General features: G+C 46.3%; 1 protein-coding gene across 34 annotated transcripts in view; it reads left to right on the top strand.

The window, feature by feature from the left end:
- EMID1 (EMI domain containing 1) overlaps positions 1–17453 on the top strand; it is a 54254-nt gene that overhangs the window by 26280 nt on the left and 10521 nt on the right. For 17 of the 34 annotated variants that reach the window (XR_013522184.1, XR_004732086.3, XR_004732085.3 and 14 more), the window contains 5 exons: positions 616–705; positions 851–903; positions 1408–1470; positions 1575–1619; positions 11599–11643. Coding sequence is in view for 26 of the 34 variants with exons in the window: in XM_009008733.5 (XP_009006981.1) it covers positions 616–705; positions 851–903; positions 1408–1470; positions 1575–1619; positions 11599–11643 (296 nt within the window). In the remaining 8 variants the exon portion in view is untranslated. The remainder of the gene's footprint in view (positions 1–615; positions 706–850; positions 904–1407; positions 1471–1574; positions 1620–11598; positions 11644–17453) is intronic. The other 17 variants (XR_013522207.1, XM_054245840.2, XM_054245839.2 and 14 more) reach the window with 3 other exon arrangements.

Raw genomic sequence — 17453 nt, forward strand, 5'->3', positions numbered from 1 at the left:
AAGCGAGCCCTGAACTCCCAAGGCCACAGGCCCGGCCCCTTCTCCAGGCCCTGATGCCGGTCCTTGGCTTCTTCCCTTTGGCAGCCCGGCCTGACCTGCACATGTGCTACCAGGGGTCAGGCTGTGGAGTGCTGGGTTTCAGCCTCTTCTCCATCGTGTCTGTGGTGCACAGCCCAGCACACCACTCGTTGATTCTCCTGTCCCAGCATTCATTCCATCTCACTATCCATACAATGGGGATACTGACAGTGCCAGCCTAGAGCTGTGTAACACCCATGTGCAAAAGTCTTGCACACAATAGATGGTGGATAAATGGTAGCTTTTGTTGTCATTCCCATTTGACAGGTGACAGTACAGTGTCAGAAAAGTGGAAAGTATTGCTGGATGTCACCAGCTAGATTACAGTGGGGTTAGAACCCACATCTCCCTGCCTCTTGGTCTTATGGGACCAACACTTTCCACACGTCCTACCCTGGGAGCAGGTGCCCAGGTGGCGCCAGCCATGCTGCAGGCTGCCCCATAGGGCAGTCCAAGCTGTCTTGGCAGAGGTGGCAGGTGAAGACTAACCACCCCACTCTACCCAGCTCTGCTCACTCATCATCTTTGCTCACCCAGGAGACCCATTACTCTCCAACACCTTCACTGAGACCAATAACCACTGGCCCCAGGGACCCACTGGGCCCCCAGGCCCCCCAGGGCCCATGGGTAAGTTGAGTGCAGGCGTGGGGTAAGGGGTGGAGTTGGTAGATGGCAGAGGGAATAGGGTTTGTGGCTACCAGGAGGGAGCTGATGGGGGACTTCCTGAGATTGTACTTTGTTCTGACCCTTAGGACATCCTGTCTTTTTCCAGGTCCCCCTGGGCCTCCTGGCCCCACAGGTGTCCCTGGCAGTCCTGGACACATAGTGAGTAGTTCTCCAAGCACTCTCACCCATGTGTCTGTCTATCTTTCCATCCATCCATCCATCCATCCATCCATATGTACGTACATCTGTCCATCATCCACCCTTGTATCCATCTATCTATCCATCCACTCCTCCTTCCATTCATTCATTCAACAAGTATTTATTGAGCACTTAATATGCAAACCATCTTCCATAAACCTTATTCAATCCAAGTAATGAGAACCATCTATTGTTATTGCCTAAGGCCAAGAAAAGTGGAGGTTCTTACCCTAGGGCTGTGGCCAGCACGTGGCAACATCAGTGAATTGGGGTGGGACTGTCCGACTCCAGGGTCAAACCTTTTAATGTTGAGCTGTATGAACTGCCTGCTGTGTGCTGAGTGTATGGTGAAGAACCTAGAGTCCCAGACAAAGCTAGAGCACCCTCCTCAACACCTCTGTCACCAAGTCCCTGCCCACTCCATCCTGCCCCAACACAAGGCTGAGGCCCTGTCTTGTTGCTCAGGGACCCCCAGGCCCCACTGGACCCAAAGGAATCTCTGGCCACCCAGGAGAGAAGGGCGAGAGAGTGAGTACCCAGGTGGCCCCAGGTGGGGGAATTCTGGGGAGTCCTGAGGGCCCCAGGTCAGAGCCCCCAACAGCTGATGCCATTCATCTGCTCCCCCTACACAGGGACTGCGTGGGGAGCCTGGCCCCCAAGGCTCTGCTGGGCAGCGGGTAAGTGTTGCTGTCTGTCCTGCAGGATTGCATAGTCCTGCTCCTCCTCTGACTCCATATCCTGCAACCAGAGCTCCTGACCCTCCCACTCTTGTCATCTATTTTCAGATGCTCCCTGTCTCCAGGACTCACAGTCCTCTTTGGATCAGGCTGCCTCTCTGTCTTTCTCGCTCTGGCTGTCCATTTCTCTGTATCTCTATCTTTCCCTCTGTATGTCTGTCTCTTTGACTCTGTATTTCTTTTACACTCTATCTCTCCAATCCTGATTGTAGATCTGTTCATTTCTCCCTTTAATTTGGTCAGTTTTGCTTTCTGTATGTTGAGTCTTTGTGATTAGGTACATACATATTTGGTATTTTAATGTCCCCTTGGTCATTTGATCTTTATGAAATTAATACCCTTGTCTCTGATAATACTTGTCTTGAATCTACTTTGTGTGCTTTTACATAGCACACCAGCTTTCTTATGCTTGGCATTTTCATTTTATATCTTTTTAAAATCCTTTTTCTTTCAACCTGTAACTTTATATTTAAAGTGCGTTATGGACAGGACAGGTGTGGTGGCTCACGCCTGTAATCCCAGCACTTTGGGAGGCTGAGGCAGGTGGATCACTTGAGCTCAGGAGTTCAAGACCAGCCTGGGCAACATGAAGAAACCCTGTCTCTGTATAAAAATATGAATATAAATGTTTTTAAATGTAAAAAAAAGTACATTATATGACTTAGGTCTTACTGTTTAAACCCAGTTTGACTATTTAGTTAATTTATGTTTAATTATATGTATAATTATTGATATGGTTCTGTTTAACCATCTTGCTATTTATGTTTTATTTACTCCTTTTGGTTTGCATTTCTTTTTTCCCTTTTCTTTTCTTGTCTTCTTTTGGATTGAGTATTTTTTATGATTCCTTTTTTCTATTTTAGAGATAGGGTTTCCCTATGTGCCCAGGCTGAAGTCAAACTCCTGGGCACATAGCAAATGAAGTGTCTTAAGTGATCCTTCTGCCTCAGCCTCCCAAGTATCTGGGGCTACAGGTGTGCACCATTGTGCCTGACTTAAAATCTTCTCTTTCTAAAATTAATTATCTTTCTAGAATCAAAGCTATTCTTGCTTTCTTTTGATTAGCATGCTTTATCTTTTTTCATCCTATTACTTTTTTTTCTTTGATTCATGGTTTTTCTCTGTCACCCAGATTGGAGTGCAGTGGTGCAATGGCAGCTCACTGCAGCCTCAACTTCCCTGGCTCAGGAGATCCTCATGCCTCAGTCTCCTGAGTTGCTGGGACTACAGCATGTGCCACCATGCCCAGTTAATTTCTGTGTTTTTACATTTAATCTGTTTTGTGGTTATATTTAAAGTCAGTTTCTTGTAGACAGCTTATGGTTGGGTCTTGTTTTTTGGTCCATTCTAACAATCCTTATCTTTTTTTTTTTTTTTTTTTTTTTTTTGAGACGGAGTCTTTGTCTGTCGCCCAGGCTAGAGTGCAGTGTCACTATCTCAGCTCACTGCAACCTCCACCTCCCAGGTTCAAGCGATTCTCCTGCCTCAACCTCCCAAGTAGCTGGGACTACAGGCATGTACTACCACCCCTGGCTAATTTTTCTATTTCTAGTAGAGACAGGGTTTCACCATATTGGCGAGGCTTGTCTCAACTCTTGACCTCCTGATCCACCCACCTCTGCCTCCCAAAGTGCTGGGATTACAGACATTAGCCACTGAGCTGCCACAATCCTCATCTTTTAATTGCTGCATTTAGGCCATTGGCATTTAAAGTGGTTATTGGAGGGCAAGGTGGCTAAAGCCTGTAATCTCAGCACTTTGGGAAACCAAGGCAGGCAGATCACAAGGTCAGGAGATCAAGACCATCCTGGCTAACACAGTGAAACCCCGTCTCTACTAAAAATACAAAAAATTAGTTGGGCATGGTGGCACACACCTGTAATTCCAACTACTCTCGAGGTTGAGGCAAAGAGAATCGCTTGAACACAGGAGGCAGAGGTTGCAGTGAGCTGAGATCACACCACTGCACTCCAGCCTGGCAACACAGCAAGACTCCATGTCATAAATAAATAAATAAAGTGATGATTGAGGCCCAGCACAGTGACCCATACCTATAATTCTGACCCTTCAGGAGGCCAAGGCAGGAGGATCACTTGAGATCAGGAGTTTGAGACCAGAGTGAACAACAAAATGAGACCCTGTTTCTATAAAACAAATTTAATAATTGGCTGGACGTGGTAGTGTGCACCTGTAGATTCAGCAACCTGAGAGGCTGAGCTCGGAGGACTTGAGCCCAGGAGTTCAAGGTGACAGTTATGATTGCTCTGTTGCATTCCAGCCTGAGTGACAGAACCAGACCCTGCCTCTAAAAAATAACTAAACAGGCTGTGCACAGTGGCCCACACCTGTAATCCCAGCACCTTGGGAGGCAGAGGCAGGTGGATCACCTGAGGTCAGGAGTTCAAGACCAGCCTGGCCAACACGGTAAAACCCCATCTCTAGTAAAAACACAAAAATTAGCCAGGTGTGGTGGCACACTCCTGTAATCCCAGCTACTCAGGAGGCTGAGGCAGGAGAATCACTTGAACCTGGAAGCCAGAGGTTACAATATGCAGAGATTGCACCACTGCACTCCAGCATGGGTGACAGAGTGAGGCTCCATCTCAAAAAATAAATAAATAAGTCAAATTAAAAATAACTAAATAAATGAAGTGATTATTTATATAGTGGGGTTACTAGCTAACATATTTGTTACTATTTTTTATTTGTTGCCCTTGTTCTTTGTTCCTTTTGTCTGCCACACTTTTTCTGTTATTTATTTATTTATTTTGAGATGGAGTCTCGCTCTGTCGCCCAGGATGGAGTCCAGTGATGCAATCTCAGCTCACTGCAACCTTCACCTCCTGACTTCAAGCGATTCTCCTGCCTCAGCCTCCCAAGTAGCTGAGATTACAGGTGCACACCATCATGCCCAGCTAAATTTGTTTTGTATTTTTAGTAGAGACAGTGTTTTACCATATCGGCCAGGCAGGTCTGGAACTCCTCACCTCAAATGATCCACCCACCTTGGATCCCAAAGTGCTGGGATTACAGGCCTGAGCCACTGTGCTCTGCCTATTTTATTTTTTTAGCAGAGTCTTACTTCGTCACTCAGGCTGGAGTGCGGTGGCGTGATCTTGGCTCACTGCAACCTCTGCCTTCTGGGTTCCAGTGATTCTCATCCCTCAGCCTCCTGAGTAGCTGGGAATATGGGCCCGTGCCACCATGTCTGGCTTAGTTTTGTATTTTTTAGTAGAAACGGGTTTTCTCCATGTTGGCCACGCTAGTCTCAAGCTACTGGTCGGAAGTGATCCTCCTGCCTCAGCCTCCCGGTGTGCTGGGATTGCAGGTGTACGCCACCTGCTCGGCCCTTTTTTTTTGGTTTTAATTGTGCATTTTCTAATTACATTTTCTCTTCTGAATTAACACATCAATTATGCTTTTTTAAAATCCTTTTGAGTGGTTTATTTTTTTCAAGGCAGGGTCTTGCTCTGTCACCCAGGCTGGAGTCCAGTAGCGTGATCATAGCTCACTGCAGCCTCAACCTCCTGGGCTTAAGTGACCCTCCTGCCTCAGCCTCCCAAGTAGCTGAGACCACAGGGGTGCACCACCATGCCCAGCTAATTTTTCATCCATTTTTTGTAGAGTCGGGGGTCTCACTGTTTCCCAGGCTGGTTCTGAACTCCTGGGCTCAAGTGATTCTCCTGTCTCAAACTCCCCAAGCGCTGGGATTATGAGCATGAGCCACTATGCCTGGACTTTTTTTAGTGGTTTTGATAGAGCTTGTAATATATATTTACAACTGATTGAAGTCCACTTTCAAATAACACTGAACTGCTTCAAGAGTAGTACGAATACCTTTTAATAACAAAATATTTGTAATTCTTCCTTCCCATCCCTTGTATCATTGTTGCCATTCATTTCATTTATATGTAAACATACAAAAAACACATGCACACACATGTGTGCACACACACACACACCCATCCCTATATTTACACATAGTATATATACATAAGCATATATAACCAAATACACTATTGCTATATTTTGAATAAACTGCCACCTGTTAGATTAATTAAGAATAAGAGGCAGGGCCTGGTGGCTCATGCCTATAACCCCAGCACTTTGGGAGGCCAAGGCAGGCAGATTGCTTGAGCCCAGGAGGCAGAGGTTGTGGTGAGCCAAGATTGCACCATTGCACTCTAGCCTGGGTGACAGAGTGAGACTCCATCTCAAAAAAAAAGAATAAGAAAGCTGGGCATGGTGGCCTGCTCCTGTAGTCCCAGCTACTGAGAAGGCCAAGGTGGGAGGACCACTTGAGGCCAGGAGGTCATGATCCTGTCTTGTGAATAATCACTGTGTTCCAGCCTGGGCAACACAGTGAAACCCCATTTAAAAAAAAAGAAAAAGAAAAAATATTTCGTTTACTTTTTACTTATTTCTTCTCCAGTGGTCCTCCCTTTTTTCTTTTTTCTTTTTTTTTGAGACAGAGTCTCATTTTGTCACCCGAGCTGGAATGCAGTGGCATGATCTCGTCTCGCTGCAACCTCTGTCTCCCAGGTTCAAGCAATTCTCCTGCCTCAGCTTCCCAAGTAGCTGGGACTACAGGTGTGTACCACCATACCTGTCTAATTTTTTTTTAATTTTTAGTAGAGACGGGGTTTCACCATATTGGCCAGGCGGGTCTCGAACTCCTGACTTCAGGTGATCCGCCCACCTCAGCCTCCCAAAGTTGTTTTTTATTTTTATGAGACAGTGTCTTGCTCTGTCACCGAAGCTGGTGTACAGTGGCACAATCTCAGCTCACTGCAACCTCCGCCTCTCAGGTTTATGCAATTCTTCTGCCTCAGCCTCCCAAGTAGCTGGGATTACAGGTGCCTGCCACCACGCCTGGCTAATTTTTGTATTTTTAGTAGAGACAGGGTTTCACCATATTGGCCAGGCTGTTCTTGAACTCCAGACCTCAGGTGATCCACCCACCTCGGCCTCCCAGAGTGCTGGGATTACAAGCAGGAGCCACTGTGCCTGGCCATGCTCCTCTGGTCTTTATGTAAAATCTGAGTTTCTGACATATAATTTTTGTTCTCTCTGAAGAACTAATTTTATTTTTTCCCAGTTGGCTTTCTTTGTGATTCTAGAATCAGGCAACACTTTATTTCATAAAATAAAATAAGTGCTCCACTGAAGAACTTCTTTTTTTTTTTTTTTTTTAAGAGATGGAGTTTCGCTCTTGTTACCCAGGCTGGAGTACAATGGCGTGATCTCAGCTCACTGCAACCTCTGCCTCCTGGGCTCAGGCAATTCTCCTGACTCAGCCTCCTGAGTAGCTGGGATTACAGGCATGCGCCACCATGCCCAGCTAATTTTTTTTTTTTTTTTTTTTTGTATTTTTAGTAGAGACGGGGTTTCACCATGTTGACCAGGATGGTCTCGATCTCTTGACCTCGTGATCCACCCGCCTCTGCCTCCCAAAGTGCTGGGATTACAGGCGTGAGTCACCGTGCCTGGCCTGAAGAACTTCTTTTAATGCTTTCTACAAGGCAGATCTACTAACAAAAATGTCCTCACTTTTTGTTTCTCCAAGAGTCGTCATTTCTCTTTATTTGTGACAGATAATTCTTCAGGATAAAGAATTCTATGTTGATGTTTTCTTCCTTTCAATTCTTTGTATATTACTCTCCACTCTCTTGCTTGCATGGTTTCTGAGAAGTTGGATGTAATTCTTATTTTTGCTCCTCTGCAAGAAAGGTATTTTTTCTCTGTTTTCTCTTCAGTATTTTTTTTAATCTATGATTCTCTGAAGTTTTAAAAAAATTATTATTATTATTGTTAGAGACAGTAACTTATTGTCACCCAGGCTGGAGCACACTGCTGTAATCATAGCTCACTGCAGCCTCGAACTTCTGGGCTCCAGGGATCCTCCTGCCTCAGGCTCTCAAGTAGCTGGGACTACTGGCATGTGCCACGCCTGGCTAATTTTTTTCATCTTTTATTTTAGAAGCAAGGTCTCACTATGTTGCCCAGGCTGGTCTTCCTAGCCTCTAGTGATCCTCCTGCCTTGGCCTCCCAAAGTGCTAGGATTACAGGTGTGAGCCACTGCACCCAGCCTGATTTTCCGAAGTTTGAATATGATATGCTTAAGTGTCACTTTTGCCATTTATCCTATATGCTGTTCCCTGATTTTCCTAGATCTGTGGTTTGGTGTCTGGCTTTTTGGGGGTTGAAATCTGTCATTATTACTTCAAATATTGCTGCTATTTCTTTCTCTTTTTTTCCTTCTGGTATTCCATTATAAATATTTACATATTTTGTAGTTGTCCAACAGTTCTTGGATAGTCTGTTCTGTTTTTCAGCCTTTTTTCTCTTTGCATTTCAGTTTTGAAAGTTTCCATTGTCATATCATCAGGCTTAGAGATTCTTTCCTCAGCCATGTCCAGTCCACTAATAAGCCTGTCAAAAGCATTCTTCATTTGTGTTATGGTGCTTTTTATCTCTACCACTTCTTTTTTATTCTTCCTTAGAATATCTTTTTTTTTATTTTTTTACTATTTTTTGTTAATGTAGAGGCAGGGTTTAACCATGTTACCCAGGCTGGTCTCAAACTCCTGAGCTTAAGCAATCTACCTACCTCAGCTTCCCAAAGTGCTGGGATTACAGGGATAAGCCACTATGCCCAGCCCTTTCTTAGAATTTCCATTTCTCTGCTTACAATCCATCTCTTCTTGCATATTGTCTACTTTTTCCATTAATTCCCTTAGCATGTTAATCATAGATTTTTTAAATTCCTAGCCTGATAATCCCAACATTTCTTCCATACCTGACCCTGGTTCTGATGTTCATTCAGTCTCTTAAAACTGCTTTTGCCTTTTAGTATGCCTTGTGATTTTTCACTGGAGGGTAGACATAATGTACTGTGCAAAAGAACTGTAGTAGATAGGCCTATAGTAATATAGTGAAAAGGTATGGCGGGGAGGGAAGTGTTCTGGAGTCCTATGATTAGATCTCAGTATTTTTTTTTTTGCAGACAGAGTATTTTTTTTTTTGGAGTGCAGTGGCTCGATCTTGGCTCACCACAATCTCCACCTCCTGGGTTCAAGTGACTCTTGTGCCTCAGCCTCCCCAGCAGCTGGGACTACAAGTGCCTGCCACCATATCCGGCTATTTTTTTGCATTTTAGTAGAGATGAGGTTTCACCATCTTGGCCAGGCTGGTCTCAAACTCCTGAGCTCAGGCAGTCCACCCACCTCCGCACAGGTGTGAGCCACTGCGCCCAGCCTAGATCCCAGTCTTTAGGTGGGCCTGTGCTCTTGGACTGTGAACTTCACCAGTGTGTCTCAGTTGTTGCTGTTTTGTTTTGTTTTGTTTTTGTTTGGGGGTTATTTTGCCCCTTAGGTGGGACAGGTTGTCTAGAGGGCGTTAGAGTTGCATATTTCCCTTCCTTCACATGGAAAACTAGAGGGAGCTTGAAGCGGGTGTTTCCCCTTCTCCAGGTTGGTTAGGCTTTGGTTAAATCATTTCTCCTGAGGCAGGCTTTGTTCAGAACAGAATGCTTTGGTCTGTTTCAAAATGGTGCCTTTTCTCCTCTCCCTGCTGGAAGGACAAGGGCATTTTTCTCTGATATCCACTGTGAGGGCCTTGTAGAGCTCCTTGAGGTAAAATTCACCAAATGAGAGATGCGGGCCTATGACTGGGTCCCCCTGGAGTTTTTAGCCCTAAGACTTGTCTATAGCCTCTGTAAGTTCATCAGTTACAGTTTAGGTTTTCCTACCCTGGCCCTGGTTCCTCTGCAGGTTTGTGCTTGTGGTTTCTGCTTTAGTAAGTTGTGATAGTCTGGATTTGCCTCTCCAGCTTTGGGGGTAGTGGTTTGCCTATGGTCTCACTTCTCTAACAGATCTAAGAAGAGTTGTTGATTTTTCAGTTTTCTCAACTTTCTACTTGTTAAGATGGAGTGACAACTTCTAAGCTCTTTACATGACAGATTGGAACCCTGAAGTCTGTTTTGCTTTGTTTTTAAATCAAATTTGAAAAAAAAAAAAAAAGATCAACATTTCCTCAACCTTTTTTTTCTGTTTCTGCTCTCCTGTCTGTCCTTCTGGAACTCCAAGTACATTTGATATTCTGCCATGAGTCATTGAAGTTCTGTTAGTTTTGTTTTGTTTTTTTTAATATTTGTTTCTCTGCTTTATTTTTCTTTATTTTACTTATTTGAGACAGGGTCTTGCTTTGTTGCCTAGTCTGGAGTGCAATGGTGTGATCACAGCTCACTGCAGTTTTGATGTCCTGGGCTCAATCCTCCCACCTCAGCCTCCCTAGTAGCTGGGACTACAGGTGCATACCACCACACCTGGCTTGGTTTTTTGTTTTGTTTTTTTCATTTTTAGTAGAGATGGGGGTCTCACTATGTTGCTCAGGTTGGCCTTAAACTCCTGGCCTCAAGCTATCCTCCCATCTTGCCTCCCAAAGTGCTAGGATTACAGGCTCTCTCTGTACTTTACTTTAAATTATTCCATGGGCCTATGTTCAAGTTCATTGATTACTTCTTCTGTTGTGTCCAATCTTATGTTAATTTCATCTGATAATTTTTAGTTTCCAGTATTATCATTTTCATTTCCAGGATTTCCGTTTGATTCTTTTTACAATTTATTCATCTCTTCTAAAATTCTCCATCTCCATCACCCATGATATCAATTTCAGTAGATTCTTTAACATATTTGTCATAGATATTTTAGACTCCTTTACTAATTCTAATGTCTAAGGTGGCTGTGGATCTATTTATATTGACTGATTTTTCTCTTGAATATGGGTCACATTTTTCTGTGTCTTCATGTCTAGTAATTTTTTTGTTGCACATTGGACAAAATAGTCAATCTATTGAAAAGACTCTAAATTCTGTTATCCTCTGAAGAGCATTGAGTTTTATTCTAGAACAGTTAAATTATTGATGGTTCATCTTGTTCTTTTAGAGGTTTAGTTGTAGGCTTTATCAGAGAGAATCTCTGGTTTTGCTCTTAGCCCTAGGAAAAATCCCTTAATCCTGAGATAGGGTCTTTATTCCTAAGGCATGGCCATTCTGGAGTTTGATTAGAAAGCCTTAGGTATCGGCCAGGTGTGGTGGCTCACCCCTGTAATCCAAGCACTTTGGAGGCCAAGGCGGGTGGATCACCTGAGTTCAGGAGTTCAAGACCAGCCTGACCAACATGGTGAAACCCCATTTAAAAAAAAAAAAAACTATTCAATCTGATCCTCTGCAGCAGGGTCCAAGGGTACAAGCATCACCCTCCCCCTCCTCCCATCCTTTAAAAAAAAGAAAGAAAAGAAAGCCTTAGGTGTTCACAAGCACCTCTAACTTGATTGGACTTGAACTCTAAACTCTGTCTCCTATATGGTGGGCAATTTTTGACATCTTTACCCAGTTCTGCCAATCTGTTGGTTCTCCCCTACTGGGCTCCTTGGAGTGTTGCCCTGTGATTGGGTAATTTAGGGACCATCCATGAATTAGAAAGAAACATTTATGCAGATAATTCCCCAACTTGTGGCTCTCTGCTTCCCAGTATTTCTCATCAATTTCTTGCTTCTCTAGCAACCTCAACCTCTGACTCCTCAGGCCAATAAAACTGAAACTTGCTGCTTGAGCTCCGTTTTGCCAGGCTAATGGGGCTGGGGTGTACCTTCTGAGGAAAAGCTTTAAATATATGGATTCTACCTAGTGCCATTCCCTTCTTTTAAAGGTTGAGTATTCTCCAGTTTCTGGCTGCTTTTTTTACTTTCCGTTGCCTTCAAGCAGTTGGTTTTTGCTTTGTATCCAACACAAGCTACTCTCTGTCTCTTTCTCTAAGTTTCTCTCCTTCTCCCCCCTCTTTTTCCTCCCTCTTTTTTTTTCCCTCCCTTTCTGTCTCCTTCCCTTCCTCATGCTGCTGTCTCTTGTCTTTCCTTGCAGGGGGAACCTGGCCCCAAAGGAGACCCTGGTGAGAAGAGCCACTGGGTAAGCTCTGGCCTGGCACTGGCCTCTCCCTGCTTTCTCAGTCCTAGGTGCCCAAGAGATGGGGTACTCCCTCCCCTGGGGCCCCTGGGAGTGGGAGCACCCCATCTACATCCCCACTATAGCCTGGTCTCCTGGGCAGAAGCCTTGGCGATTCTCAGCCCCAACTCCCTCCCGCATCTTGTTGCTCCCAACCAGGCAGGGCCAGCCCTGTCAGCTCATGCTCTCTGTCTCAGTCTCTGTCCATCTCTCCACCTTCCCTCTGTGGCCTTTCTAGGCCAGGGTGGCTCTGCCTGTTTTTTTCTGGGCAGTTTGGACTGACCCAGGCCAGACTGTATCCCCTGACTCCATAGCCCCCTTTCAGCAATGGCCGGGCATTTGCTCCTTTGTCTGCGGAACAAAGGGAAGCATGAAGACAATATCTACACAGGACAAAGGGACAGGGGACCTAGGAAGAGGGCCTAGAAATGATGAGGTACATAGGAGCCACATGGTAAAAGGGACGGAACTAGACACCACCATGCACATCAGAAATTCACGAAGCCTGTGAAGAGACACCTCAAAACCTCTATGTACACGTTTGATGCGGTTAATGAGGCCAGGTGACCTAGACTCCTCTATACTTAAAGGACCTATAGTTTACACAAGGTCCTAGACACCATCACATATGTGGGAGACCCATGAGAGATGAGAAGAAAAGCCTAGAAACTCTCATACACATGAGACAGAGTAAATGAGAAGTGGGAGGGACATAAGGGGGAACTAGAAACCACACACACAAAAATCTTGTGATTAATGTGGGGGTCCTAGAAACCTTCACAATCGTCCAGAGTGTGTTGTCTCATGCCTGTAATCCCTGTACTTTGGGAGGCCGAGGCAGGCGGATCACTTGAGGTCAGGAGTTTGAGACCAGACTGCAACATGGCAAAACCTCATCTCTAAAATACAAAAAAATACAAAAATAGTCTAAAAATTTGGGGCTAAAATTACAACAATTGTCCAGGCATAGTGGCTTACACCTGTAATCCCAGCACTTTGGGAGGCTGAGGTGGGCAGATCACAAGTCAGGAGAGCGAGACCATCATGGCTAACATGGTGAAATCCTGTTTCTACCAAAAATACAAAAAATTAGCCAGGCATGGTGGCATGCGCCTGTAGTCCCAGCTACTCGGGAGGCTGAGGCAGGAGAATCACTTGAACCCGGCAGGCGGAGGTTGCAGTGAGCCAAGATCACGCCACTGCACTCCAGCCTGGGTGACAGAGCAAGACTCAGTCACTAAATAAATAAATAAATAAATAAAAGGGCCAGGTGCGGTGGCTCACGCCTATAATCCCAGCACTTTGGGAGGCCAAGGCAGGTGGATCACGAGGTCAAGAGATCGAGACCATCCTGGTCAACAAGGTGAAACCCCGTCTCTACTAAAAATACAAAAATTGGCGGGCCATGGTGGTACACGCCTGTAGTCCCAGCTACTCGGGAGGCTGAGGCAGGAGAATTGCTTGAACCCAGGAGGCAAAGGTTGCGGTGAGCCGAGATCACGCCATTGCACTCCAGTCTGGGTAACAACAGCGAAACTCTGTCTCAAAATAAATACATAAATAAAATAAAAATTAGCTGGGCATAGTGGCAAACACCTGTAGTCCCAGCTATTTCGGAGGCTTAGGCAGGTGATTGCCTGAACCTGGGAGGTAGAGGTTGCAGTGAGCTGAGATTGTGCAGCTGCACTCCAGCCTGTGTGAGACTCTGTCTCAAAAAAAAAAAAGAGAAAATAGAAGCCTTCACAATCATTGGAGATCATTGCAGGGAAGGGATTTTCGGGTCAGGGCCTAGAAATCTACTCACCCAACAGACATGTCGGGGAAAGATGGGAGGACCCTAAAACACACCATACCCAAAAGCCCGACAACACAGCGATCTGGAAACCATCACTGACTGGGGAGACATTTGGAAAATGGACAGAGTGGAGGCAGACACTCCTTCAGGAGAGAGAAACAATAGGAAGCTCTTTTTCAGAGTGGTATTGTGACTCCCCCTCCATAGGCAGTCTAACTGGGACAACCTACTTCCTGCCAGCCACAAGTTAGTGAGGATGTGGATGGCACTCAGTCCCTGCCTTGCCCTCTCAGTTCTTGATTGTGGGATCAGTGATGGATACAGCCGTGGGAGCCGCCTCCCTTGCACGAGTCTTCCCCTGTGCTTCCCCATGACTTCTGGGGCCCTGCTACTTCTCCAGTTAGCCTCTCCTGGCTCCTGGTGCCCCGAATATCCTCCTACCCTATGCCCATCCTCTGTAGCTCCAGAGCCTCTTAATCCTGTTAGTGTGGGCCGGGCGCAGTGGCTCACGCCTGTAATCCCAGCACTTTGGGAGGCCGAGGCGGGCGGATCACTTCAGGTCAGGAGTTCGAGACTAAACTGGCCAACGTGGTGAAACCCTATCTCTACTAAAAATACAAAAAAATTAGGTGGGCGTGGTGGTGGGCAGATGTAATCCCAGTTACTGGGGGGCTGAGGCAGGAGAATTGCTTGAACCCAGGAGGCAGAGGTTACCGTGAGCCAAGATAGCACCACTGCACTCCAGCCTGGGCAGCAAGAGCGAAACTCCTTCTCAAAAAAAAAATGTTGTCAGTCTGGGCATGAGCTGAGCTGTGGTCAGGTAGACCCATGTGAGCCCAGCCTCTGCCTCTCCTAGGCTACTTGCTGGCCTCTTCCAGAGGCTCTGGGTCTGGGGATACATTTCCCAACCAACCTAGGTGGGATGGGAGAGATTGGGCAGTCCCATCCCTTCATGAGAAGCCCAGCAAGATGCCCTGGCCACTCTAGACCAGTCCTTGAACCCAGAATTCCCTATGGGCCCTCCTAAGAGGTAGCAGGGCCCCTGCCTACCCACCTTCCCTCACCTCTGCTACCTGCACTTCTGCTCCTGCTTGCTGCCTGCCTGGGAGGGGACCTGCCGGGATGGGGGGTTGCATGAGGCTTTGGGGGTAGGAGAACAGCTCTGCTGGGGACAGGTGGCAATGAGGTTCAGTGCTTCACCCACCAGCTCCCTTAGTGCAGCTTGCAGAGTTCTCGCTGTGGCCCAGCAGTGACACCTGGTGGTCATGATGGTGCACTGCAGGAACTAGAGCGACTGCACTGTGCCTGCCCACCTGGATTAAAGCTCTCAGCCCATATTCAGACAGGGAAACTGAGGCCCAACTCTGCATAGAGAATCCTTAGCAGAAGGGGAACTGGAGCCCTACTTTTTTTTTTTTTTTTTCTTTTTGAGACACAGTTTCGTTCTTGTTTCCCAGGCTGGAGTGCAATGGTGCAATCTCAGCTCACTGCAACCTCCACCTCCTGGGTTCAAGTGGTTCTCCTGCCTCAGCCTTCTGAGTAGCTGGGATTACAGACATGCGCCACTACACCTGGCTAATTTTGTATTTTTAGTAGCTATCGGGTTTCTCCATGTTGGTCAGGTTCTCAAACTCCTGACCTCAGGTAATCAGCCTGCTTTGGCCTCTCAAAGTGCTGGGATTACAGGCATGAGCCACCGCGCCTGGCAGAACCCTGACTTTTAAGCTCCTAGGGCCAGAGAACCAGCTACCATTCCCCAAGTATCTCCTCCATGGGTGCCAGACCTGGAGCTGGCTACTGTGGACACAGGTACAATTCAGACACAGTCCCCACCCTTAGGATGGTCACAGTGAGGTGGGGAAACAAAGACCTATAATCAGCAGCTACAGGACTGTTGACTTATAATTACTTTGCACTTTAGCATCCTCCCAGAGGAGCCAGGCAAAGCCTGAAAGGTGCCTTAACCAGGCACATGGTGTCCAGGCAGAGCTGGGGGTACAATAGGTGCAAAGGCCCTGTGGCAAGAGGGACCCTGGGGTATTTGAGGAACTGCAAAAACCTGGAGTGGCATTATGACAGGCAGAGAGTGGGACAGAGGCCAAAGAGGCTTTCAGGACGTAGGAGGCCACATTCAGGAATCTGGACTTTGTTCTAGGGCAGTGGGGAGGCATTGAAGGATCTAGAAGCCGGGTAGTGGTGTGGTCAGGTTTTTTGTTTGTTTTTTTTTTTTTTTTGCAAAAAATCCCTCTGATTGCCATGGCAGATGGATGGGAGAAGCAGAGAGAGAGTAGGTAGGGGGCTGTTGTGGTCATCCTGGTGAGAGACAGAGCCGGGCAGGGGTTGGGAGCCAGTGAGGACATAGCCACTCATGGAGCAAAAATACACTTGTGTGCTAGTTTGGCTGTGAAAGGGAGTGAGGAGTCAAGGGAGACTTGAAATAGCAAAAGAGAACTAGGACGAGGCGGGTGGATCACGTGGTCAAGAGATCGAGACCATCCTGGTCAACATGGTGAAACCCCGTCTCTACTAAAAATACAAAAAATTAGCTGGGCATGGTGGCGTGTGCCTGTAATCTCAGCTACTCAGGAGGCTGAGGCAGGAGAATTGCCTGAACCCAGGAGGCGGAGGTTGCAGTGAGCCGAGATTGTGCTATTGCACTCCAGCCTGGGTAAAAAGAGTAAAACTCCATCTCAAAAAAAAAAAAAAAAAAGAGAGAACCAGGAGAAGCAAGCAGGCTGGGTTCTGTCTGTGGACCAATGGAAGGAGTCTATGTTATAGCCAAGTAGGGGTGTCCAGCAGGCCCAGACACAGATCCGGAGTGCAGAGGGCAGCCCAAGCTGGAGGAGACTGGGTTGTCATCAGTGCAAACATCAGGCCACCTGTCTGAGGGAGCTCCAAACAGTGGATTTTAAAAACACTTTTTCCCAGATTTTTCTTTTTCATTTTAAGTTTTTAAAAATACAGACAAGATCGCCTTATGTTTCCCAAGCTGATCTCAAACTCCTGGTCTCAAGTGATCCTCCTACCTTGGCCCCCCAAGGTGTTGTGATTACAGGTGTGGGCCACTGTATCTGCCCTCCCCAATATGTTTATTTTTATTTTATTTTTTCCTTTATTTAGTTTTTCCAGAGTCTCTCCCTATCACCCAGGCTGGAGTGCAGTGGCTCAACCTCAGCTCACTGCAACCTCTGCCTCCTGGGTTCAAGCAATTCTTGTGCCTCAGCCACCCGAGTAGCTGGGACTACAGGCATGCCCCATGCCTGGCTAATTTTTGTATTTTTAGTAGAGATGGAGTTGTGCCATGTTGACCAGGCTGGTCTTGAACTCTTGGCCTCAAGACCCATCTCGATCCACCCTCTTCAGCCTCCCAAAATGCTGGGATTACAGGTGTGGACCACTGCACCCAGCCATTTTGCATTTTGATACAAAGTTGGTACAATGAATATCATTCTGCCCCTCCTATATATTGACCAATTATTGGTACAGCCATGTGTTGCTTGCCGATGGGGATAGGTTCTGGGAAATATGTCAAATAGGTGATTTCATTGTGGCATGAGCATCATACAATGTACATACAGAAACCTAGGTGGGATAGCCTACGACACACCTCAGCTGTGAGCCAATTGCTCTCAGGCTACAAACCTAAACAGCATGTTACTATGCTAAATGTTGCAGGCAACTGTAATACAATCTTATTTCTATATCTAAACATAGAAAAGGTACAGTAAAAAAAAAAAAATTTAAAAAGAAGTACAGTAAAAATGCACTATAAAAGCTTTTTGTTTTTGTTTTTGTTTTTTGCGGGGGACAGAGTCTTACTCTGTCGCCCAGGCTGGAGTGCAGTGGCACGATCTCAGCTCACTGCAGCCTCCACCTCCTGGGTTCAAGCAATTCTCCTGCCTCAGCCTCCTGAATAGCTGGACTACAGGCGCACGACACTGTGCCTGACTAATTTTTGTATTTTTAGTAGAGACAGGTT

This window comes from Callithrix jacchus, chromosome 1, assembly GCF_049354715.1.
Source record: "Callithrix jacchus isolate 240 chromosome 1, calJac240_pri, whole genome shotgun sequence".
Lineage (NCBI taxonomy): Eukaryota > Metazoa > Chordata > Mammalia > Primates > Cebidae > Callithrix > Callithrix jacchus.